Source organism: Kryptolebias marmoratus, linkage group LG11, assembly GCF_001649575.2.
Source record: "Kryptolebias marmoratus isolate JLee-2015 linkage group LG11, ASM164957v2, whole genome shotgun sequence".
NCBI lineage: Eukaryota > Metazoa > Chordata > Actinopteri > Cyprinodontiformes > Rivulidae > Kryptolebias > Kryptolebias marmoratus.
In genome coordinates, this window is record NC_051440.1 from 21,839,288 (window position 1) to 21,864,323 (window position 25,036).

The following is a 25,036-nucleotide window of genomic DNA, read 5'->3' on the forward strand; positions in this document are numbered from 1 at the left end:
TATATATATATATATATATATATATATATATATATATATATATATATATATATATATATATATATATATATATGTTTAAGTTTGTCCTTACAGTGCAAAAGATGAAGGACCCAATACGTTTTCACATAATCTAGAGGAAAAAAAAATATGTGAAGATTTTTGGCAGTGCCTTGATATTAAGTAAAAGTGAAAGACATTTTTGGATTCAGCACACTGCAGTGCCCTTAGTGCAAAGTGTTAAATGTGGTCTTGAATCCCATTTTTGTATAATATCCGTCTAACCTGTACGCAATCTACAATCTGATTGATGTGATCTATTTATACATAACTTAAGACAGTATTTCACTTTTTTTTTTGTTTTCTACTCAATCGACCTACATGCTAAGAGTAAAAGCTGCATGTTCTGTTAATTGCTTTCTGTTTTAAGTCAAATAAGTTTCTAAACCCGATAAAAATGTGCTTGAATGAAACATTAGCAATAAGTTCAATTCATTAATGCAGAAAAGGAACACAGGGCACTTGATCAAGGCTTGTAGGATGAATGTTACTGACTTGTAAACCTCACAGCTCAAACTGAAACACAGAACACAGATTTTCAAGCTGTGCAACAGTCTGAGCCTCAGTACGTTTTTACTGCATACTCACGAAACAAAAACAAAAATCATTCGTATATTGATAAGACGTCACCGCTCACGTTGTACATTTGTTTATCCTTGGCTGTGGTGTTCACTTACTGATAGTTTCCCACTATTTCTATACTCACACCTATAAAACTGTTACAGTTCATTTATTACAGTACATAATATGGCATATTTCTATCTAAATTAAATTGCTCATTTCATTCTGCAATAATGTAGAGAAAAACAGGAACTCAAGATGTAAAATCAGTCTACTGATTTCTTTCTATAATGTTTAAATTCTTGTGAAAACTAGTGCTGGATAAAACATGGATATATAACTCAGCCTAACACATCAATAATCAGGAACATTCATCATTAGAAAATGTTTTGGACCAGTTATGTGTTACATTCAGAATTGGTTAACAGTCTGGAAGAGTGACATCCTCTTGTCATTCTGCAGTGAAGTGTCAGTATTGATAGAATTGATAGGACCATCTCTGTCTGGTCTTTGGCCTGTCTTTTTGTTTCGTTTTGTTTGACCCTCACACATTCCTCTGCGTGTCCGTCTCCCCGCGGTGCTCTGGACTCAAACTCTGTGGGAGACCACCATCCAACTTAACGCATCTTGTAGTCGTGAGATATCGCCGCTTCACAGAGCTGCCCTTTGAAATCCAGTTCAAAAGTAAAGTCCAAGTCACGCTGCAGTTCAGCAAATGGAGAGAAGAAAGATGGTTTTCAGTTAAACTGAGACAACAATTGATCAAACACACAGCAAAGAGTGAGAAAACCAGCGAGGGAGCAATCAGATGTTTCATTTTGACCTGACAGCAGGACGTGGTGCAAAGATAAACAGAGTATTTGTGTCAGGCAACAAGAGAAAGCAAACACTGCTTCTCCATCCCTTAAGGGGGAGGGAAGGACACTGGCAAGGTCAACAGTGGAATCTGTTGTTTGTTCAACTCTGCAGTGCAGCTGCCTGTTTGGCCGCTACGCAGCTCTGAGAAGAAAACAATCTGCTGTGGGCAGATTGTGAAGGGAATAAATCCTGGATGGATGACAAATAATCTAATACAAGCGGTAATTATTTTAGATGAAATACTCACAATATTTTTCTCATTGGGTTTCATTGCAATGGTGCCAGTAATTTCTTCTCCTCTTCGCACCGTTAAGTAGTCCTCCAGGTAAAACACGGTCTGCTTCCAGTGGGTGTATGAAGCATCTGGAGCTGGAATTCACACAAAGGGAGGCACATTCACAATGGTCAACAGACATTTTTTGGCATTAGTCTTTATTTTTTTCAAAGTCAATGAATCCTTTATAGATGCTTTTAATAAAGGCATTGATTTTAATTGGTGGCCAAACTGGTAAATATGTTTTCCAATGTCTCTGTCACTTAGCCTTCTATAAACAACACCACTGTTGTTTTTTCACAACTTTAAACCTCTATTCTGTCACAGTTAGTCAACCCCTTGCAAATCTTTCAACTTTGGTCTTTTTATTAAATTACCACTCTATCTGGACTCATATACCACCTTCCACCTGTTGTGTGTCAGAATACAGGGAGACCTACCGTAGATATTAACATGACACTTGCCTTTTTAAACTTCTCAAGTGCCCTATCACTGATGACTTGCCTGAGGCTTGAAAGGTCACCCACTTAAATTTAATTTCTTCCTGAAGCAGCTTGGTCTCTGTGGCATTTTAGACAAGCCTTTTGTAAGTTTTTAGATAAAGGAACCTGTCAGTCAGTTTGGCTGCTGGACAGGCTTGGCTCAGTAATTTTTTTGGACATGGTTCAATAAAGACTCAAAGTAGCTCTGCTTCTTATGCTAATGCAACAGATGACAAGACATTTTTTTCTGACAAGCATGAAATGAAATCTCTGACCTATACTTGCCAGTTTCCCTGAAGTTAAAAGTCTGTGTTTGTCTGATACAGAGTTTCAGAGCTGCATTTTGTCTCTGAATATACAAGTTTGAGATGAATCCTAAAGTTTTTGGCAGGTGAATTATCAGGTTTGTCATTGGAAAACTGTCTTGAATGACAGGCTGACAGAAAATGAATAGCAGGAAAATAAGAAGGAGAAAAACAGTTAATGTTTGGAAATAATACAATGCATCTCTTTGTGTTCAAGGCAGAATGTGATGGTTGTCTTGGTAAATACAAGATGATCTGAGTTTGTTTATTTCAAAAGAGCCAAGAGCTTCATCTTGATTTAATGTATTTACTATGAGCTGCTTTTTGCTCCAGAACCACTAGAGGTCAGACTCACACCGCTTTTAACTTGTTGCTACCCATCACCACTTTGAATGTTTGGATTGTGCTAATTTATCTGATCTTAAAATCTGCATAATACAGGAACAACTGTTTCAATTAATACAATTAAAAGCTCTGAACAAGTGACACGAGAAAGAGTTTGGGTTTATCTGTGAGCAGATATATTTCTGAGCACAACATGGGATTTTTTTAACAAAATTAGCAAATTAGTCTATGACTGATATAAAACACAGCAGGTCAGAAAAAACTTCACTGTTCTTAAGGTCAAAACTCCCAGTCTGCTTGATTTAAATCTGTCACTTTTTCAGTTCTATCACTTTCAACAATATTCTAGATTTCAGGTCTTTAAGAGCAAATATGGCAAATGTTAGCTGAGTAGCTGCTGTCTATAGCTTCATGTTTAATGTAAATGAAGACTGTAAAGACTCAAATGCCATTGAACTACAGTATTATTGTTTGAAATGCTTGTTTGTGATGAACACTTTTCTTTCATTTCTTTGCCCAAAGCCTTGATTCAACTTCACCAAATTAACTGTGCCTCTGATGCTTGCAAGCTGCTTCAAATTGGCCCATTATGCATTTCTATACCCTGCACAGGAAGTTGAAGGAACGTGTGTGAGGTCTTACCTGTGGAAAATCCAGTCTTCTTGTGACACTTAGTGAACTCAATGTTGAAGTAAGTAACCAGAGCATGGATGTAGTCGTTCCTCTGGATTTGCAAGCAGAAAGATGAGGTAAATGAGAGGTCATCAGGCTTTACTGTGTAAAGGTCCACCTCCTGGAAAAATACAGACTCAAATAAGTGACCCCATTTGAAATAAATAAATACAAAAATAAACAATAGTTATTTTATTACTTTTCAAGCAAACCTTTGGGAAGTGTCTGAAAGATGCTATTTTTTGTGAATTTTTTATTGTGTGTGCATTGTATTAATGACGTCAAAAGACCAATATTTGGGAGTGCATTAAGCTTTTTTAAGCATGAAGTGTAGTGTTGCAAGCAGGGGTGGAAATTAGCACCCACCACCGGCCAAATGCGGGTAAATATTTGAAGTGGCGGGTGAATTTGATCAACACATGCCACTGTGGCGGGTTGACAATTTAAACAGAAAAGGTGTTATTTGTCCTCTTGACATATAGGAGGCAGTAATGTGCTCGAGTTGCTGCTGTTACGTCGAGCTGCGTTCCCCCATCAGATACGGTTCCCCCTGCGTCTCCGTAAATAATGACTTATCTATTAACAGAATTGTTTAGAGGGGCAAATATTTCTCATTAAAAAAACAAAAAAAACATCATTCTTTTAAAAATAAAATGTTCTAATAATATCATAATACAGAGGAATAAACACAGTTAAGGATTTGTTGGTAAATTACTTTTGTCCTGTGTTTTAGAGGGGGAACCGATTATTTCAGACGGCTGAAATATTTGGTTCCCCCCTGGTAACTTTTGCAAGAAAAGAACAAATGTCTCCAAATTCACAGGACTTGTTGTCCATGATGAGAGGAATAAACACAGTTAAAGACTTGTTGGTAAATTAACTGGTTGTTGTTGGATAATTAATTATCTAAATAACATTCAACCCGAATGTTATTTAGATAAAAGCGAAACACCACTTCAGGCGGAGAAAACCGCCTGAATAATAAAAATATTACAACAGTTCACTGCAAACCCCTTGCAAGTAAAACTTCATGAATCTGTGCCAAAGATGGAAGGATGCCAGTGACACTTGTGAAGGATGCTGTCATGTCAAGACTCTAATTCACGTTAGGATTGATGTCTTTTTTATGCAAAGTAAACTCAAGTATGCAAAAGTCCCCTGGTTCTTTGTAGTTTAACTGGACATTTGAAGCAGCATCATTTCAGAAGATCATGTGTAAAGAAGAGCATCTGTTTACATATTCTTATTAACTGTTGTGTGAACAACTCTACACCATATTAGCTGAGATAAGTAAGAATAATTCATTCTTGTTCATCTGAAACATTTGCTGCACAAAGATCATATAGACACTGTTGATGCATGTGTTATCACTATCAATAGAGATCTATTACTAGCTTGGTGGTTTTTGGTACCAGATGCAACATTTGTTGTGGAGGACTGAAACTTATGTTTGCTTTCTATTAAAAAAAAATCAACTGTTCTCAGATCAACCCTGCTGTTCTAATCTATAAATAAAAAACACACTCAACAAATATTTATTCTGTTCATGCAGTAAAAAAAACTAATTAAAGTTACATTTTTAAGAGTGCAGTATAATCTTCCATAGTATTTAAACTGCAGTAATTATTAATCTAAAGACAAAAAGTATTAAAATAAAATAGAGCAGTATGATGGAAGTTGTTAGTGTTATTCACAGCTTCACTTATTCATTATCCTGTCTGAGTATTGCTGCAAAATGTAAAGCAGTGGTGTAATAACAGAAGGTCCTGTGTAGAAACTCCTCAGTTGTAACTTAAATGAAGTAATTTGACCCAACAGGGTATCATTGCTGTCAGGATTTTTTACCACAAGATCCAAAGGCAGACAGCATCGCCACCATCATTATTCAAACCTTCTTTTAACTCTCATGTCTAATCTTTTTTTTTTTTTTTTTTTTTTTTAACAAAACAAAGTAATGCTTGATGGAAAAGTCAAGGTACGACTTGCACCAAATTTTCCATCAGGACAGAGGTGAAATGGAACAGAACCCAGTAATCAATGCCAGCGATTAGAAGGTCATTATGACAAGCTGCACAATCAGGGGGACTAGACAGGCTGCTATTGTCATGCATGGCACAACAACCTGATGAGTGTAGTTCACACAGCAAGAGGCCGCCACACATCAAGGTCAAACTCATTCCTGCAGAGCCACACAGCATGTTCAACACTCAAATTATGTCATTGATTAGTTATGAACTGTATGTGTTAGCTTTACCTCGGAAATCAATCCAAAGCAAAATTATTTTTTTGTGCCAATGTAAAGAATGGCAATGTACTAATCCTTTATGCTAGAATCACATCTTAATATACTTAACATAATAAAACTGTCATTTTTTGTATTTTCCTAAGTTTTCTGAGTTATTCAAAGATAATTTCTGTCTTGCCAAAATGGTTTGGGATTATTATGCAAACTCAGCAGACCAGAAGGAAAACCTGGCTCTGGTTCAGAATGATTTAAAGGTCTAGTATACCTTAAAGGAACGCATATCCCAGAGTTTTAAATGGTAAATGACCTGCACTTGTATAGCACTTTATCAAGTCCAAGGACCCCAAAGTGCTTCACATTACATTCTGTCATTCACCCATTCATCCACACATTCACACACTGATGGTGGTAAACTACATTCAGCCACAGCTGACAGAAGTGAGGCTGCCATTACACCGGCGCCACCGGACCCTCTGACCACCACCAGTAGGCAAGGCAGGTGACAAAACTCATTCTATGTTGAGAAATGATAGAGCATTTTGGTCAAATTTTGAAATTAACATTGTGTGAAATATCAAGTGATATTGTAATATCCCATATGATTTATTAGTGCTTGAAGTATGTGTTGTAGATGACAGTCAGCTACTACCACACAAAATATTAGCACAGTATCTGTAAAATTCAGTGAGGTACAGACATTTTTGTGTAGACTGATGTTGATTAACTGTGATAGCCATCTTGAACTGGGTTGACAACAAAGTCAGCTGTAGATGTATGTTTATGAGATTTTTTGGTAATGGTACAGACAAACAGATGTTTACTCATTATTCATGTTATTTGAAAATGAACCTTGTGGGGAAAAAAGTATTTAATGTAATACTATTACAGAGCCAGAAATGAAATCTATCCCAGGAAAATTAGAATGTTTTAATAGCTTGTTGTTCTGTCAGCTAATTATTAACAATGGCACAATACAGAACTTATAATCTGAGCGTAATACTCAGAATATACTAAAATACTTGCAACATCTGTAATGATTTTTTGTGAATTGTGAATTTTTTTTCTCAATTGCTTTACAGTTGATCTTTTGCATATCAATATTCATTACTCAAGCAGGTAGCCCATATTTTGCAGTACTGACCTTCACCAAGCAGGAGTTGGTCACTACCTGTTTGGGGTCCACCACATCCACCAGGGGCTCCTTCATGGCCACATTACGGATACATGTCATGTCAAAACCATACACGTTCTCCCACCCTGGGAAATAAAGCATCATTGAGTCACTTTATTGCCAACTTTTCACTGCGTTTTTCTTTAACGGCAAGCACGTGATTTTTTTTTGTTCCTTGTCTCTGTAAAAATAGTTGTAAACAGTTGGGCTACAGCTGAAAAATAATAGAGGGACTCATGGAGCATACTAGAATGGTCTGACCTATGAATTTGGAATACACTTTCCAACAATTTGGAAGGATTTTTATTGTGGCAAATGAAAATCAGTGCTTTGTAAACACGTCTCCTTGAAGTCAAACTTGATTTTTGCCTCTTTTTTTTTTTTTTTTTTTTGCTAAAGCCAACTTGTCCCATACATTATTCATTCAGCCTCTTAGGATAATGTGCAAGCAAACATCTCTATCATGACCTAAAAAAGGGGTGAACAACTTGAGTACTTAAAACTGGTGATGATGAACAGGTCACAGACCCCCAGAGGCCTTCGTGATGTTGTGCATTTACATTTCTTTCCACCCACTTATCTAAGAGTGTGTGCAGCCGAGAGTCGCAGCAACAATCACTGGATGCTCTTAGAATACTGAGATCCTTCAGAGGGCCACTTCGAAGTCAAAGTAAAGGTCTTCTTGGGCCTCATGCCAGGGGAAAGAATAACTTTGTAGTCAATATGTGCACATCACAGTCAACACTGTGTGCATGTTACAAAGTGAGCGCAGAGAAAAATAAACTCATCAGACTTTATAAAAAAACTCTGCTCTGCATTCAGTTGATATCTTGTGACTTTCTTTGCATTTTATGTGGAGCACCCTGGTTGTATGATTCCTCAGTAAGTAAGAGACCAATAGTGTATTGTCGGGTTTGTGCGCCTGCTGTTATCTGGATTGTGCGTTGGCCAAACAATATTTTAGCAGACCTGCTCCTGTGCTTTGTGTCCACAAGCAAAGCATCGCCCACAGTCCTCCTGGAAGGTTTAGAGTGGGATGAGTGATAGAGAGGCTGGTTGATCTATGAAGTCAATTATCACCCCCAGCCCTGTGCCTGAGGAATAGTTGAAGATTATTATCAGTGCTGGAAAACTTGTGTGATATGAAGGTTTGGACACTTTTCAACAACCATCCATTCTTCATCCTTTTCTTGTTAAAGCCATCCAGGAGCCCCGTGGAGCACAATAAGTACAGCACAAGTGAGTGGAAAGCGTCCAGCTCACACACAAACACTAGAGATGAACTCACAGTGTATTTTGAAGTCCTTGTATTGCCTGTCCTCGATGGCCAGCACGTACAAAGAGGCTCGGTCAGGAAACAATAATCCACCAGGTTTCTGTTTGGGAAAATGAATTCAAACAAATAAAAATCTGAGTCTTTTTTTTTAATCAGAGATGCGTAAACGATAGACTGATTGATATTATCACAGACACAGACTACAACAAAAATCTGCAGTGAAACACTCATCAGCACACAGACAATTCACATGTCATACCAGCCACTTGTCCCTTGCAAAGATGACAGTGTTCAGCATGGATTCATAGAAAAGGCAGTAACCCATCCATTCAGATATGATGATGTCGACCTTCTCGACTGGAAGCTCCACCTCCTCCACCTTTCCTTTGAAAATGGTGATAACTGAAACAGACAACAAATCTTTTAAGCTAAATGTAATTTCAAACCTTCAGGCCTTGTTGAAAATGATACGAATATGGCAAAAACTTGAATATTACCAAATAAATAATACAAAGCATGAAATTAAAGATTAAAGAGAATGTTGATAGCATCCATTATTCTGTTGGAAGCAATGTTTTATGCCATATTCTATTACTGTGTGCAGTGAATAGTAAATTCTGAAAAAAAGGTAAAAGAACAGAAAAAAAAGAGAAACCCTCAGAGTAGTAGCACATTGGTTCAAACATTATGTGCTGGCATCTCAGCCGTGGTGTTCTGATAGTTTGGCCCAGCTGGGACCACAATAGAAGTCTGAATCTTTTCTCTGCCAGAGATCAACTGACTTCAGCTGTTGTTTGCTTTACTTTGACAGGAAGATACTGAAGAATTTCCCTGGTGATAAAAATGCCCATCAGCATGAGGTGTGAATCCTTTTTTACTCCGAGAGCTGATTGCTTCCGACTTATTCACTGTCTACAACTCACAGCAAACAGTGTTGATACTTTTCTAAATTACTTGAGCATATTTGGTATTCATGGGTTTATGGATTAGACATTTGCTGACAGGATGGTTTATGTAGTTATTATTTGCAAGGTGCAAAGCTAGCAGGAAATTAGTTTTTAATTCCAAGGCTGCTGTGATAAAACCATAGGATTTGAAGTTACAAAAGTTGGAAGGATGCCTGAAAAAATAACAGAAATGAGCAAATGCATGGCCGCATGACAGGGAAAGTAGAGGTATTTATTTGTTCAAATTTACACAGTAAATTCTTTTGTTCTTCACAAAAACAGAACTCCTCTCTTCTTTTTTCTGTATAATTCTCTTTCCTCTTTAATCTTCACTCACTTTCATGATCACAACTTCATAGCTGTTCTGAATTTTCATAGAGTTCAAAGTCACCAGAGTGAGGAACTGAAGTGAAGCAGCTGCAGCTCTTACCACTGTCAAGGTGGTTGGACTTGATGATCCTCTCTGAGTACTCTGATATACTGGAACACTCAATCTGGCAAAAATAAATAATAAAAAAAAAGTTAATTTAAAAAAAAGAACATATTTAGTATAATATCTAATAAACTCATAAAACATGGCATCACTTTATCTATAACTTTGAATGTTAGTGCTTCACTCAAGTTGACAGGCATGCTTCAAATCCAATTTTTTTTACTTGTGTGGATTTTTGATAAACATTCACAATATCAATTCAGGAAAAAGACAAAATCAATTAATGATTGACTAAGACAGCAAAAACTATGACTTTTGATAAACTACTGTGTTTCATCTTAGCTTAGTAAAAGCACAGCATGAAAAAAACTTAGGTAAATATGTAGAAAACAACCGAGTATTAAATTAGAGCAGGCAGCAGCACCTCAGTGCAAAACAAAATGAAAACCCAACCATAGTTCGAGCCCTTCAGGCAGCTGAAGACAGACTTATAAAAGGCATTTTAGAAAGTCTGCAAATCTTGAAGTCAACTCAATCTGATCAACATTGACAGAGACTCACAAATCACAGCTGGCTGTCACAAACAGGAACTTGATTTCTGGCACACACGCACGTGGGGAAGAGCCCACGCTTTCCACTCATTTCACCATCCTCACATTCCAAATAGTTGTTTTCTGCTGTGAATGTTTGACATGTCAAACACTGAACCTTTCAGTGATTGTGGAGAATTGCTCACTTCATCCCTGAGGCAAACATCAGGGTGAATTATGTTATCTGAGTGTTAATCTATCTGATGTAAGGTTGTGTAAGCAGCATTTTACAGTTTCAGCTTGGAAAAGGTTGACACTTTCACCTAACTGACATGGCTTGAGACTGAAGCCCTTCGATGCTCTGTAAAGTCTGGCATTTTTCTTGTTTCTCAGAAGTGTGCTGTGATTTTACTTCTACTGCAGAAAATTCGCCCCAAACATATACAACAAATAGGTACAGACTAAAATCTAAACTTTCTTTTAGCTGCAAAATAACAGATTTTATAATTTGTTGTAATTGGGGTTATTGAGTCAATCATAGCAGGAATACGTCTTCATTCAAGTTGATTACTGACGTCAAGATCATGACTCAGAAAAAGTCAGCTTTACTTCTGTTAGAGCCAACCACTTCATTTGACACAATTGATAATTAAATTACACTTTAAACACTTTTTCTTTAAGTGGTTTGCACGTCAAATTCTTAACTAGTTTTCATCTTTCTTCATCTTACATGCACCCGATGAGGTGATCAGATTCAGGGACTTTATGCTGTTTCCAAGAGTTGATCTATGTTTGCAGAGGGTGGGTTTATTTCACTATGGTCCAGTTTTCTAAAACAAGCTGCCTGGTTTTTTTGTGTTTGTCCCAGATGTGCCTGTGTTCAAAAGCAAACTCACAGCCTTCTTCTTCTCACAGCCATACAATAAATAATAATATTGGGCGTGAGTATGGAAATTTATATTTCATTTTCTGCTACAAATTCTCATGTTGTAATTATAGCTGTGAGGCATAACATGAGGTTTAATTTGATATGCTTTACTGCACCAAATGATGTGTAATGTATGTATGTACAGTATACAAGGATTGTTCACACCATTATGACCAATAAAGGTTAAAGTCCGTCACACTGCTCATCTCTTTCTGATGCAATGTTCTGCTAAAAAAGAAAAAATTGCATACTTGAATTAGAAAAAAACCCCTTCATATTTGCCACCTACTTTAGCAAACATCTTATACTGCATAATGATGCTTTGATTACAAAAATATACTAGAACAGCTGCATGGCAGTTTTCAGATACAGTGGTGCTACTTTTATTGCTTTCATCTATGACACATATGTGGCCTCAGACGTTATGTTTTCCCAAGACCCAATTTTAGAACATAATATCTCAGGGATATCTACAGAGTGTTGTCATAAATGTAAAAATAAACAATTAGACCAAACAATAAACTGATTAGTTTTGTTTATGTAAAGCAATGCATAAATAACATGAATCTATTTCAATTTCAAATGTACTTATTTTAATGTTCTACAAAAAACACTTCTAGCTATTATTCATGGTAACTTAGTGACAAAATGGGAGAATATGACTATATTTTATGTTTGATCAGAATCGTTGACACAGATCTTAGGTTTTTAACTTGAACTCTGGTGATAAAATACATTTTCTTTGCCACCAGCTTAATGATGTGTGTAGGGATCCCAATACAAAATGTATAGTATTAAAACTTGCAATTATTGTTTAGTTTCTGTTTGTGGATGCCATCCATTTTTGTCCTGATGAAAACAAAACACCTGAGTCGATAGTTAATTTAACTTTTCCAATGACTTCATATTACTGAATGATTTATTTAAGCAAAAAATGATTCTATTACCGAAATAGAAAAGCAAATCTTTGAAAATCTTACAAACTAGGACAAGACAAAAAATGGGGGAAAAAAGTCAGATAAAATGTCAAACTTATTAAAAACAACAACAAAAATAACATTAATAAAACATTGTGAGGGTTTATTTGGCTTTCTGCAGAGTCTGAGAGGTTTTTTCACTCCGAGCATGTACATGACTTGTGTGCCTGACAGCAGCAGGTAACCAGCAAAGGGCGGATTATCGGCTGACATCATGCACGCAGGTTAATTTAGCTTTGCAGGAGATGCCCTGGAGTCAAGCTGAAAATAGACGAAAGGTAAAAGACTATAAAGGGAAATAATTTACAAGGGAGCATGCTTCTGTTAGAGTCACTGAAGTGCTGCCAGGGCCTTTTAATTAAAAGTAATTAAGCTTAAGATTAGTCAGTGCTCAACTCCGACTAGCCACTGAGCCCACTGGAATTTTAAACACCTTGTGAATTTGTTGTCTTTTTCCATTTTTTTTAATTATTATCATACCCACCACTTTTTTATCCAGTTTTTACCTCCCTGAAATGCCACCTGTACCAGTTTATTTATTTATTTATTTTTTAACTGACATATTTGTTACTTGATGCCTACAGATTCAGAACTTTAGGGTGACAATATGGGGGTGCCACTGAAAACAGTACTGGGATAGCTAAATACTAAACTATGCATGCTTCTTTTAAGCAGGTCTCAAACATACTAAGAATACAATTTGGCAAAAAATCTGTCAATAGGCTTTTACAGCATTGGAGAGTCAAAGAGTCTGAATCCTAACACTCAGTTCCACTTATCATAGTGTTTTTTGTTTCAGGTATGAAGACCTTAAAAGCTGCAAGAGATCCATCTGGTCATAATAAACCATTTGAGTCAACCTTAGGAGCTCTGAATCATAAAATTATTAGGCTGGGCTGGGACCATTGTGAATTAGGCAGGTGGAAAAGCAAAAGCACTCAGCTGCACTGTGCACAGTCCTGAAAGCATGGAGTCTTGGGGAGCTTTCTTCTTTGTAGGCCAGAAATTGATTTCACATGCTTCATATGCACACACATTTAACTGGGAGATGGAAAAAAATAAATCTGGGACTTTCTTTGTTTTAATGCAACTCAAACAAAAATATAAACCTCTGGCTTTTATTTTCTTATGAAGAGCATCAGTTTTTCCACCACACAAGCACACAGGATGCATTATCACAGCTTCCCTGAAACTGCCCTGCTGAACTCTCTGTTTGTTATTCGTGGAGGACTACTCAGGATGCTTCTGGGCCCATTGGTGCTCAACAAACAACGGGCCGTACCAACTGCACAAACAATCAGCAATACTGTTGCATTAGATACACGCATGAGTGCCCACAAATTACTGCGCTAATGGTATGTGCTAATAAAGCTGTAAATGTCAGGCTTCCAGTTGGTGATAATTTCTCATCGCTTTCTAAATCTCAGTGGGAAGAGATAGCCATTAGTCATGTGTCCGTCATTGGGAGCTCATTGGGAGTACTGATACCTCGAGGTGTGTCAACAGAGGCACTCATTTAATCATTTCCTCTTATATATCTCACTCATGTCAGGAAGAGTCAGTGTCACTGTGGCCATCCCTGTTGGCTCCTACTTGTCCTTTACTCCGAAGACATAAAAGGAACATGTTCCTAATTCATGTCTCCCCTCTGGCTGAGCTGTAACCTTTGACATACACGTCTGAAATAAGTTCAGCAAGGAAAGAGCAAAACTTGAAAATGTCATTGTTATTTTAGCTTTAACTTACTTCAGAGTTCTATTTCATTATAAACTTTTAAAGCTTTAGTTCTGATCAATATAAGGGATTTGATGCAAAACTGATACTTAGATTCTTGAAATTAAATATTAGCTAAAACCCTCAAGTCTCATTTGTAAAAATCATTTAAAACATAGGCATAAAGACAAAGAAAGATAAACTGATGGAGACAGCAAAATGATGAAAGCAGTTAAACACAATAATTGATTGATCAGTCATACAGAAACCTTAAAATGCCAAGCAGTAGCTCAGAAAACAAAATTTGTCAAAGTTAATCGCTTCTCCTCTGAGCATGTACACTCTGTGTGGATGTGCTGTGCAACAAATAAGCTCCACTTAATCATCTCAAACTACAGTTGAACATACAGCATGTTTTCTCAGAAATGCAGACAAACAGTGAGAGCTCTAAAACTGCCTTTCTGTCTGAAAGTCATCATACTTTCATTAATTGCATGCCAGACAAGACATACACATACAATACATCTACACCATGCAGCTCTACAGTGATTCCAACATGATGGATCAGCTACACCACGATGCACCAGGAGAAAACACATCTTACCCCATACACGTGCTTTGCCCCAGCTTTAGCTGCAAACATGGAGAGGATTCCAGTCCCACTCCCAACATCCAACACTATTTTATCTTTAAAGATGTGCTTGTTGTGGTACATGGAGTTCCTGTAGGTGAGAGTTCTCACCTCATCCTTCAGCATTTCCTGGTTCAAAAAAATGATAAGATGGAGAAATTACAGTTGTCCCTAGAAAGGATTCAAATGTTTTTTGATTCATTTAAACCACCTGTTGAACAACAATGGTCTGGATCTTTTGTGAAATTTGGAGTAGAAGAAAAAGGAATGGTGCACAGACTTTAGCTAATCTCACAGCTTCTTCTCAGCTGTTTGGTTTTACATTCAATCTATGGCTGGTGTTTCTGCATAATCCTCATGAGCCTCCAGGTTTAACCTGTCTGCATCACTTTTCATTTCACACATCTTGCATGCAGTGAGTGAGAAAAGTATGAAAAAAAAGACAAAAATACACCTGACCTACATTCCAGAAATATAAAAAATTCATCACACAAGTCGCAATCAAAACTTTTTTTTTTTTCTCACCACCTCTGAGGCTTTTTTTTTAAACAGCTGTACTCTGAAGGTGGAAATAATCACACTTACAGATCAGAATATCAACTTGAACAGTGGAGATAAAATATTCCCAAAGAAGAAAATGAAGGTTTGTAATGTCTTCTTTATACATCACAGATGATAAAGACTAAAAGTTTGCAAGTTTTAAAATGTCCTATTCCTTTGTTTTTCTTTATCAGCTCCAGGCAGTGTAAGGAGTTTAGCAGGGCATATGTAAAGTGTCTTCTGCGCATAAATTTATTTCAGGGAGAGTTCAGTTTTTATGCTGACTGAAGACTGTGATGTTTGTTCAGCCATTTCTAAAACTCTCTGTGGCATAAAAGTCACGGTTAAAAGGTTGTGAACAGCCGAGAACAGAAGAGTAAGCAGCCTGGGAGTGTTGCCTCAGGACAGGTTCACACACAATTATCATTTATGTACCTCACAAACACACCACAAAACAGAGTGTTCATATAAGGCCTAAAATCCTGCAAAACAAAAAGGCATAGAAATATAATTAGCAGAAATATATGCAGGTAATCATGGCAGGTTATGTGGCTTTGAATGTTAGAACTTCTTTTGATTTACTAAAACAGTAATGATTTATCTATGATGAAGCTTCCTAAATTAACTTTGTCAGGGTTATATGTAATTAAAACATTTTTCTGAAGATTTAAAAATTTATTTTGTTAATAAAGAGCAATAACACTGATATAATTATACTGTCATTAAAAAAAATGTACCTCATGAATACCAAAATGGGCATAGGAGTCAAAGTAGTAGTCCCGTGAGGTCATCTCCTCTGGGCTAAGAAACTTGGCCATCTTGCCCCGACCTGGACAGCTAGGGAGGCTGGCAGCATGGGGGGTGTGCGGGGGTGGGAGGAGAGGTCGAGGGACATGCTGAACACAAGGCACAGGCTTGGGCAACGAGGTTGGCTGCACCGAAGGAATTATGCGGATCGGCTGTGGTTGTAGCTGTGGTTGCTAAAAGGGAGGAAAAAAGAGGGAGACTTTAAACCGAGGATTATTTGTTTCGTTGTGTCTGCAACTAGGACCCCCAAGTGAGTTTAATACACTGAGAATATACAGTGAATTAAACACTGAGATACACTGACAGGTGACACAATGTCAGATCATTTGTCAGCAGAACATGAAGGCTCTGAATGACACAGAAGACACACTGATTATTACCTTCAAGGCCTGCAGAGAAGGTCTCACCATGATATGTGTGAGTATAATTGTAAGTGAAAAAGATGACTGGAGGGATTATACGTCTCCAAATAAAGGTACTAAGCCACTCGGGTGTTTGTTCTCCATCCAACTCTCATGCATCTAAGAAAACATGATGAAATTATTGTTTTGAAATGACTGCCAAAGATGTTCATAATTTTAGCGTCATTTTAGAACTTAAAAAGGGAAAAAACGGAATAAATGAGAGTTATCTTTTTTATTAATATTTAGGGAATACCGTCTCACTGCTAACACTGATATATGCCCTCAGTGCTGTTTGTGTAAAACCACAAAACCTACCAGTCTGAGAGTCATAAAAGATTGGTTTTGAGATGGAGCATTAGAAAAGGAAGGGCCTGTTCAGGCTTTAGCTTCTTTGAGGACATTTTAAGTTATTTCTTCACTTTACATTTATTTGAACTCATTCACCAAAGTTTATGTCACAGGGCTACAGGGCTAGTTTTGATATTTAAATAACTTTATTTTCTGAATGTTTTAACTAAACTGCTTTATCTTTTTCTTCTGATTTCCAAAATGTATTTTTCTCCTGTGGTTTTTAACACAAATTTTAGCTATAATATCCTGTATGACGTTTAATTCATATGACATTATTTATCTATGTTGGTTAGTCATCATTTAAAAGATTTGCTTTATGGCTCTCATTTCCTCCATCATCAGCTCCTTCTTATATCAGTGTCTCTGAAGGTCTCATCATAAACTATTTATCTTTCTAATCTCTTTAATTCATGGGTTTAAATACCTTTAAATATTCAAGAAAACAACATGTGAAAGCAGTGTGTTTTGATCTGTGTACAACACAGGTCAAAGTAAAGCTGTCAGTTTACAGCTCTGTTACCTTGGTCCACAATAAATTTCACATTTCATATTTAATAAAGATTTGAGTTGGAATTACAAAGAAAGGATCAACTGTTTAACTGAAATGTTTAGGTTGGGTTTTGAAGAGAGCATGTATTAACTACTTAAGAATAGTCAGTGTTTAAATTAAACATTAATCAGAACAATCTCAGGAGCTGTCCACACAGGAACCTTTTTTGAGAATATGTAAAGGTTTTTTTTTAATTGTTTTTGCCTTTCATTTACACAGAAATTGCATTTTAGGAGCCATAAAACACTATGTTTTGAAAACAGGTTCCAGAGTGAAAATATCTTGGGGCACCACCCTTTCACTTCCATCTAGCCAGCAAAAGCTCAACTTTTTGAAAACCATGATGTCATAGCCCCACCTTCGATCTAACCTGCAACCCGAGGGCATTTACTTCCTCTCACTGTGTTTACATTTCACAGTCAGCATGCAGGTTTTATGTGCATGCTCCTCACTTTGTTTCCTGTTTTTGGTGTATTTTTGCGCCAGCTCCAAGTACAGATGTAGCATAGTTACTAAAGCATTTTAGGTTGCTCTGATTGGTGTTTACTGCAGGTACGACACTGCCTACTCATAAATAATCCATTAAATCTCACTTCAAAACAGCAAACTATCCTTTTAATTCCTAATCCTCCAGAGCTCAGCGTATGAGCAGAGGAGGAGGTTAATCATTTGCATCATTAAGAAGGCTTTTCACTAAGCTGCAAGGCATTACGTTTTGATCTGCTGTAAACTGTGAACTGTCACAGGTATAAAGACTGCAGAATAAATCTTGACATCTTGTGAAAAATTAAAAAGGATAGATTTCATAAACAGCCAGCTTCAATCCAATGCTGACAGAGTGAAAACATTGGGCCACAGAGGTTGCCAAGTCTAATTTTATAGACTCGAATGTGCACTTTCTAAACAAAGTTACAAAGCAGAAAAAACAAAATCCCTCTGGGTTTTATAATGTGATGTAGTTTCAAATAAGGTTAAAGGATTGATACCAGAGTAGGTGCACTGAGTGCAGCTGAGATGTCAAAAGAAAATAAGTAAAACAAGTTCTTGACTTTAACCTCAGAACAGCTACACATTTAGGATTCCATTTCTGACTGTATTAAGGTCTACACAATGAGGTGAGACTTGTTCTTTGAGAAGGACATTTCTGTGCTTCCTTCTGTTTAGAAAGGAGGACTCAAACATTTTATACACAGCTCTTAAAGTTGATTCAAGTGTAAACTTTTTTAAACAAGAAATGAAGGGGATTTATTGTGTGTATCACAGATGTGGCCTATATTGGTCTGTTATAGTGAGGGCTCTTTAAGCATGTCAATAAATCACCATATTATATTTTTATTTCATTGGACAAAGGAAGTTTTACAGCCAGAAAGAAGAATTGATCTTCAGCTGTTGAGGCACTTAGATGCCTCTCCAAACACAAAACACTCAGAGGCATCAGTAGAAGAAAAATATACATCATTACTGTAATGCATCACTTACTTTCTGCCCGTAAACATATAAATAAAATGTTGAAAGTCTGTGGATGGCCTCTTCCAAGAACATGCTTTCAGGAAGTTTTGTTTGTGATGAATAATGCACAATGAAGCAACATGAGGCTGTCTCTAACTTTAGAATGCTTCCCATCCACATAAATCAGCATCACAGCTGTATACAGTCGCATCATGAATTCAGATGTGGTGCAGAACTCATTTAAAAAGTAGGCTAAAGTGACAACATGTCAAATTCATAGTTCTCAGAAGGAACAACAGAAGATGAATTTTACAATTAAAGGTACTCAATGGACATGTAGACCGGACTAAAAATAATCATAAAAAATTATTAAATCATAAAGAAATAAACAAAATCCACCTAATGTCTCTCCGATGTTGATTGTTGATGAGTACTTATATCAAAAATTTGTAAGCGAAATTCATGACCTTGATTGGTGCACTTGTTTACCTACAGAAAGAGCCAAAGTGACTGAGAACTTACTGGTATAAAGGAGGTTTTGCAAAAGCCATGAGTGTTTGAACGTTGAGCTCGGTCTTTAAGGTGCTTCACGGCCCTGCTTGATCCCCGATATTTATTCTTGACAGCAGTCTTACTTGATCATTTTGTTTTCTTTTGCATTTAGCAGCAGATTTACTCCTATACTTCCACCTAAACACGTTCCCTGAGGTTTTAAGTTTATCTGATTCCGCAACTCAGAGATATCAACCAACCTATAGATCAGTCACATGATGCTTCCATTTGATTTTTGGAGGATTCAGCCAAGTGCTTGGTTTACATTGAGTGCAGGCCCTCATTTCAGAATTGCATTCAGTATATCTGAAAAACTACAGGAGTAAACTCTTTCAAACTGCACCATTTGATATAACTCAAAATAACCTTTTCATGTTTGATTTAATTCTTTGCAATGAGTAATTTTAAGGGAACTGCATTAAAAAAAAAAAAAAGCTTCCAGTTGTTAATTTTGTATATGACGTCCCAGCTCAGCCTTCTGAGAAACTGCTCCACACATTTAGTCTCAACATTCCTACGTTTATATGAGGCACTGCAGCACCTCGGACAGCTCAAGTCATTCCCAGCAGAACCGACAAGCAACACATTGTCCTGTTGGCCCATATTATAAAGTACAACATGTTCTTTTATTATCATGAGGTTTGGACTGCTTTGATGTTGGGCCTTGAGGAGATGACTCCCTTAATGACTCATTAACATCGTCTCCTCCAATAATCAATCATTTGCAAACTTCAAACATCACAGAGCATTTTTACCTTGCTTTTTCTAGAATAAACAGCATCGCAAAGAGTGAGTACCATCAGCCGGACATCCCATCACATGTCCACAGATGGCATGGTGCAGGACGCTTTTCGCTCCCTGACAGTTTCTGCAAAAAAGGAGCCCTCATATTTAAAAATCAGCTCTTTCTAACACTTACCTCGCAGCTCTCAGACTCCGCCATTTTTCTCCTGAGGAGCATGCAGCGGGACGAGTGTCTAATTCCCATAGGAGCCCGCAGAAATGTGCACTTAATAAAAGTAAAGAAGAGTGTGTTTCACCTCGAGACTTTTAAGTCTTTTCTGGTCAGTTGTTCTCATTCATGCTGAAAACTGCAGTGCTATAAAAAAAATAAGACTGCAAAGAGACACAAAACTACTTGGAGTCCTTGGAGCAATGCTGCCACTGTTGCTGCGAGCTGTGATGGATCCCATGGCAGAAAAGTTTGCAGCCCACCGGTCTGTTTTCCTGGAGAGCTTCAGAGGAGCAGGCATCATCTGGGATCAGCTGAAATAAACGCGACAGGACTGCAACATCTCGTCCCATGATGGCCGGGCGGGCGCAGACAGAGATCTCAGAAGAAGGGGGGGGAAAGCAGCAGCAGATTGTCGCGAACACAATGTTTCAGCCCCAGTTTGAATGATTCCTCCACCGCAGCGTTGTTTCTAAAAATAGCAGCCGCTGCCGAGAGACTTTCCGCTGCACAGAAATGTGTCGGCGGATTTCTCAGCAGCTCATGTCACAGTTAATGTCATCTCTAATGGAACAGAACCCCATCTGCATCTCTGCTCCAGCTGATCCGCTCTCCGTCTGCGCAAAGTGCTGAAAGCCTGGTCACACAAAGTTGACGTTCTCTCAAAAGAAACGAGATGATGCTCAGAAGAAACACACAGAGGTGTAGAGAGGGGGGATCTGAGCACCCCTGTCTCACTGCCTGCAAACTCACTGCACTATGATGTCAAATCACCCCACCAGGTGATGAGAACTCACTGCATCATATCTATATGATGATGACTCACAACAATATTTACCTATGGAGGTAAACATCTTTATATAGTAATATAAACTTCTGTACAGATATATAGCGTCTATAACCCCGACCTTACTTTATACACTTTCCCAGTCATCCCAGCCCTAAAACCTAACATTAATCTAGCTCTAAAAGTACCCCCTCCAATTTTCCTCTCTATCTCGTTATCTTTTTCTATATTCAGCCCACCCCCCTCTGTTTCTTCCCCTCCTTTTCCATCTAATTTTCCCTCATACCGAGCACAGAACATAACAGACACAAGCACAGTACTAACCTGTGAGTAACAACTGCACGCCAAACACAGTACATTTCAGATCACCTATGGATGATACATCCCTGCACCAACAACAAAGTAAAAACCATGTAGTCAAGATGTGACCAGATCTCAAGTTGAGCCTGTCTTCTGTTGATTTCTATACCAAACCTTGAGCAGCTATCAAGCGTCAAGATAATATCTAAGAAAAACCTTACCCTAATGTGAATAAAACAGTTAATTTGAATTATACAATATAAAACACTTAATATGAATCATACATTATACTATGATAAACTTACACTGTTCAATATAAATAAAATATCTGCTATGCAAACAAGAAAAGAAAAAAACTTGATAGACTTGACATATTGTGCAGTGAGTTGACAGGTTGTGAGTTGGTCGGGTGCAGTGAGTTTGTGTGCAGTGAGTTGAACAGTAAAGCTGACTACTACCTTTATTTCACCTGCTGGCTTCATTCTAAAATTGGCCTGGAAAAAAAATGAACTCACACACCTTCACACATTTTCTAAGCTCTTTCTGGTGCCTCATTCTAATCCCATTCCTACAAAAATATACCTTGGCTTCTGCAGTAAAGAAATAAAGTCCTGTTTGGAAGTTGCTTTATTTGTTTTTTTACTCAACCAAAATGACCTCACATGAACACACCCGCCACTTTTACTATGTCTAACATATTTTGGTTTTCTGAATTATTATTGCCCGGTTTAAAAAACATGTTTTTGCATATATATATTTTTTTTGCAAAAATGTTTACAGATATAATCCTAAAACTTGGTGTGGTAGTAGTTGACATTAATACTCAACACATATTCTGAGCTGTGATGGATTGACTACAATTCAGTCAATTTTACAGACACTTTGCTAAGATGTGTTAGCCAACACAAAAATACATATACCTCAGTCAGTTCTAAAGGTATTGAGCTACTGTGACATCTGATGTGTTAGTAGTTGATATTCATTAGCAGCACATAGTCTGAATGGGACAATATGGGATATCACAGAAGATTGCATTACATTATTTTCAAAGTTTGATCAAAATAGCTAAAACATCAGATGATCTTAGTTTAAAACTCTGGCATAAAAGGAGCGGGTGATATGCACACTTTTAAGTAATAATAAAGAGTTTATATATTTTTTTTATAAATGTGTCATTTGCTACCGTATTTTGTCTTCAAGGTTTTCTAAATTTTTACACTCATGTCTATTTTGAGGAGAGGCCATCCCTCTCTGCCACCCACACCACTCACCACTTGTTACATTATTCATCAGAGGGTAGGCAGATATACATGAGGCACCAAGATAGAAACCTGGCCAAAAGCTCTTTTCGTCGCCCACATCTTGTGCCATTATGCCATGGAGGTTTTCAGGAGATTCACAGTGATAATGTGAATACAGTGTACTTCATAATGAGAACATTCTGCAGATAACGTTCGGTTATTTGTACTGTTAGAGTGTTTTGTACAAAAGACAAAGTGCAGCTGAGTCTGGGCCTGTCTTATTATATTTTATTATAGTTCACAAGAATGGTTGTTGGTCTTTCTTATTTAATTTTAAATGTTAAAGGACTAAAGAATGGGGTATCTAAAGAAATATTTAAATCCAGATGAAAGTGGTGGACTGAGCAAACATACTGACATTGCCATGAGATTAAAAATGCTGCAGCATGACTTGGAAAAAAAAGTAGAAAAATACCTGATTAGGGAGTCTTCCAGCATTGCAGTCAATATTTTACCACTCAAATGATCGATCATGCAGATAAGGGGATTACTGATGTGACTAGGTCTCATTTTTAATGGTCTGTCTCAAAGCTGACACTCACACTGGCTGCCCTGGCCTTCTCTCTGGATCGTTGCACCTCTCCTCTCACAGGATCAGAACCGGTGATGCACTTACATCCCTTCATTATCTTATTTTGCTACTCTTTGATGTACTACTCTAGTCTGGTACCATGACTGATGTTAAAAATATAGTCTTTTTTTCCCTCCACATGAAAGAGCAGCGCTAAGATCAATAGGAACTGTCCCTTCTTCATAAACATTAATATCTGATCATAGGTAATATAGGACAATTAGGCGACACTTTCTCTTTTGTTTGAATATTGACTTAAATTTTTCTGGACGTAGACTTAAAAATACACAAAATAAACAATGTCACACAGTACATGAACTAGCAGTTTACCTTTCAACTTGAACAGCTGTTACATGTTATGTTTTCATTTTGGCTTCATCTCTTAAGGCAGATTTCACAACGTCAAACTGTGTTCCATTTAAAATCAGCTCACTCTGCTGTGCTCTTGTTTTGACATTGGCTCAGCGTTGGTTCCTTTCATCTTTAATTACTCAGATCCAGTGAGTTCATCTTTAGAAGCAACTTTCCAACTCATGTGTTATATGAGCTTATTGTCAGTAAGCAAATCTGGATCTTCAATAGTCAAGCCATTGGAGTGAGTGAAAAAGAAGCAGCCTCTTGCTTTAAATCTGTGGTGCTCACGTCAGCTTGTCTGGGTGTGTGTTTGCTGACATGTAAAGTGAATTCCAAATGTGTCCTGCTCCAGGTGGAGAGGAAGCTCCCTGTGTTTGAGTACACTGCTTTTATCTTTGTATAAGAAAAACACTTTCATGAATATGTCAAAAACTCTCTCATTTGCAGGTGACTTTGGAGAAATATACACAGAAAGCTGGAATTAATTACTCATTAATTGTTTCCAGGAGAACTTGACAAACCAGAGGTTTTAGGGACAAAGTCATGTTAGCCAAAGACCTCATTACTGCTCATCATCAGTCTGTTGATTTTTCCACCAGGAGATCAATGCATTGATGGGCTGATGTTTTTTCCTCCACCATTCATTAATCTCTTTGATAGCTTGCAGGACCAACTTTTCCCCCATCTGGACTCCGCAACTGAGACCTGATTTCTCCTCAACAGGACACCAAACGGGGAACACTTCTAGAATACAAATTAAAAGTAGGCATTTTATTTTTCATTTGTTTTTCATTTTGTTTAATGCAGAATTGAAACAAGTGCTGGTTAAAGTCACATCAGTGTTGAGTCCATGGTGAACAACCTCCGTCCAGTTGAAAGTTGAAAGTTGTGGTTAGTTTTAACACAGTTGCCCTTGTTTTTTCGGCTCTTTGTTGTTCTGTGTTGATTAGAGTTCACTGTGGTGAAACGAAGCTGAGGATGAGGTCTGATGGTGTGACGATGCCGTTTTCTTTTCCTTTTACATGGCTTGTAACAGTGGGATGACTGACATTTAAAAGGTTAACTTTGAACATTATTAGGGTCTGTTTTGTGTTGTGGTTTAATGTTTGATTGGATGTGGTTGTTTCAGCTGTTTTTTTAGAGACCCTGTAGTTATGTAAAGATAAGATGTGTTTATAAAGGCTTTAAAATGTGACATGGTGATGTTTAAAGTCACAGATGTAGTCATTCTCAATTAAATCTTTGGTATACATTTCATTTTAGTCTTAATTCTCAAAATATAATCTGTTTATTATTTATTAAAAACTCTTTGCCTCTCATTGTTTTTTTTTATCTTTGGGATCAGCTTGGTTTTCATTGTTGCTTTTTATAATGGCAATTTCATGAAACCTTCTATGATGAACTTGCCTTTTTTTCTTTTGAAGGCTTTATTAGCTGCCTGGAACAATACTAGAATTATTCCATTGATATGACATTTTAGTTTGTTGAACAATGACCTGAAGTCTCTTTTGCTTAGCTGTCACAGCAACTTATTAGGGAGCCTAACAAATGAGCTGATGTACATACAAAGAAATCTGTTTTTTCATAAGTAAATAAATAATATTCTTTACCACACAGAAAGGTTTGAGTATGAAAGCAGATCTTCATTAACACAATCTCTCAGTATTACAAAAAAAGTATTTTTTTTACCAAATAAAACCACTTGATAATAGA

General features: G+C 37.2%; 1 protein-coding gene across 2 annotated transcripts; it reads right to left on the reverse strand.

Annotated features, from left to right (window-relative positions):
- Positions 1-317: 317 nt before the first annotated feature.
- On the reverse strand, positions 318-20,720 carry LOC108237473 (protein arginine N-methyltransferase 8-B). Of its 2 annotated transcripts, XM_017418904.3 has the most exons (11): positions 20,099-20,720; positions 19,814-19,926; positions 15,683-15,925; positions 14,379-14,534; positions 9,624-9,687; positions 8,506-8,648; positions 8,259-8,346; positions 6,941-7,056; positions 3,525-3,675; positions 1,724-1,845; positions 318-1,319 (listed from the first exon to the last, which is right to left on the reverse strand). In XM_017418904.3, exons 2-11 carry the CDS (start codon positions 19,856-19,858, stop codon positions 1,236-1,238), a joined length of 1,212 nt encoding a protein of 403 aa, XP_017274393.1. In that variant the 5' UTR covers positions 19,859-19,926; positions 20,099-20,720; the 3' UTR covers positions 318-1,235. The 2 variants fall into 2 exon arrangements, with proteins under 2 accessions (XP_017274393.1, XP_017274392.1); XM_017418903.3 differs by lacking the exon at positions 19,814-19,926 and having other exon boundaries at positions 19,978-20,720.
- Positions 20,721-25,036: the final 4,316 nt, after the last annotated feature.